General features: G+C 34.4%; 1 protein-coding gene across 1 annotated transcript in view; it reads right to left on the bottom strand.

The window, feature by feature from the left end:
• Window positions 1-1164, bottom strand: part of HLTF (helicase like transcription factor) — a 75852-nt gene that overhangs the window by 29924 nt on the left and 44764 nt on the right. Inside the window, exon 15 of the mRNA XM_007940209.1 lies at window positions 458-596. Coding sequence (XP_007938400.1) covers window positions 458-596 — 139 coding nt within the window. The remainder of the gene's footprint in view (window positions 1-457; window positions 597-1164) is intronic.

The following is a 1164-nucleotide window of genomic DNA, read 5'->3' as shown; positions in this document are numbered from 1 at the left end:
AAAAGACTCATAGACTGAAAGTCTAATTTTACCCAGTAAACTCAACCTCTTTTTATCAAGTCCATTTATTTATTTGGTTTTCAAAACAGCAATAGTACTAAGAAGAAAAATGAGTTTGAGTTTATATTCTTTCTCACCTTCTAGGAAAGCTGTCATGAGTAGCGAACGGGCTCTGAAATAAGTAGCAGGTAAATCAAAATTCTGATTAGAGAATTAAGAATGTCAGCTGAATCTCCAAGGTGCAAGAATAATTCTATTAACTGTGCCATAAATTTAATGGCTGTTGTATCATCGTCAGTTAGGAAGAACAGATGAAAACTTTTTGTTAAACTATATGACACATTTTGGGACAGAGTTAATCTTCACTTGAAACTTATAAAACTATCCTATTAACTTTAAAAAACAATTTGGAGAATGAATATTAATTAAAAAAAAAAAAGATTAATGCTATGATTACCTGTCAATACCCATCTTCTTTCTGCTTCTAAATCAAGTACAGCTTTTGTCTGCTGAGCATTTGGATTTCGTATGGCATGTCCTTCATCCAGGATGACTCTAAGCCATCTTATGCTATGTAATGGACTATCTCCTTTAGTCTAAAATAAGTATTTGATACAAATGAATTAAAAACACAGAAAAGTAAAATAGCACAAAGTGTACTTTGCTAAAAAACAAGTTATTAAACTTTAATATCAACAAACATTTTGATAGTACTTTCCATGTGCCAGCCATACACATATACACATACATCAGATATACATATTAATTAAATCTTTAAATGTTCACAACAAACTTATGAAAACGGTAATATTATTGTCCCTGTCTTTAAGATTTGGAAATTTGGCCTACTTAATGTACCACAGCATTAAATAAGTTGCCCAAAATACCACAGATAGAAAGTGGCAGAGCTAGCATTCAACTCCAGGCAGCTCTGCTAAACTGCCCCAGATTAACACACTCTTGTTGTTGATAGGTGCCATTGAGTCAGCTCCAACTCACAGCAACCTTATGTACAGCAGAATGAAATACTACCCAGTCCTGTCCCATCCTCACAATCCTTGCTATACTTAAGCCCATCACTATCACCACTGTCAACCCATCTTGTTGAGGGGCTTTCTCTTTTTCACTACTTTACCCAGCATGATAGCCTTCTCTAGGGACTGG

Source organism: Orycteropus afer, unplaced genomic scaffold (assembly GCF_000298275.1).
Source record: "Orycteropus afer afer isolate SDZICR_OR568_19922 unplaced genomic scaffold, OryAfe1.0 scaffold00066, whole genome shotgun sequence".
Classification (NCBI taxonomy): domain Eukaryota; kingdom Metazoa; phylum Chordata; class Mammalia; order Tubulidentata; family Orycteropodidae; genus Orycteropus; species Orycteropus afer.
Note: the sequence above shows the minus strand (reverse complement) of the source record. Positions and strands in the feature narration are given on the sequence as shown.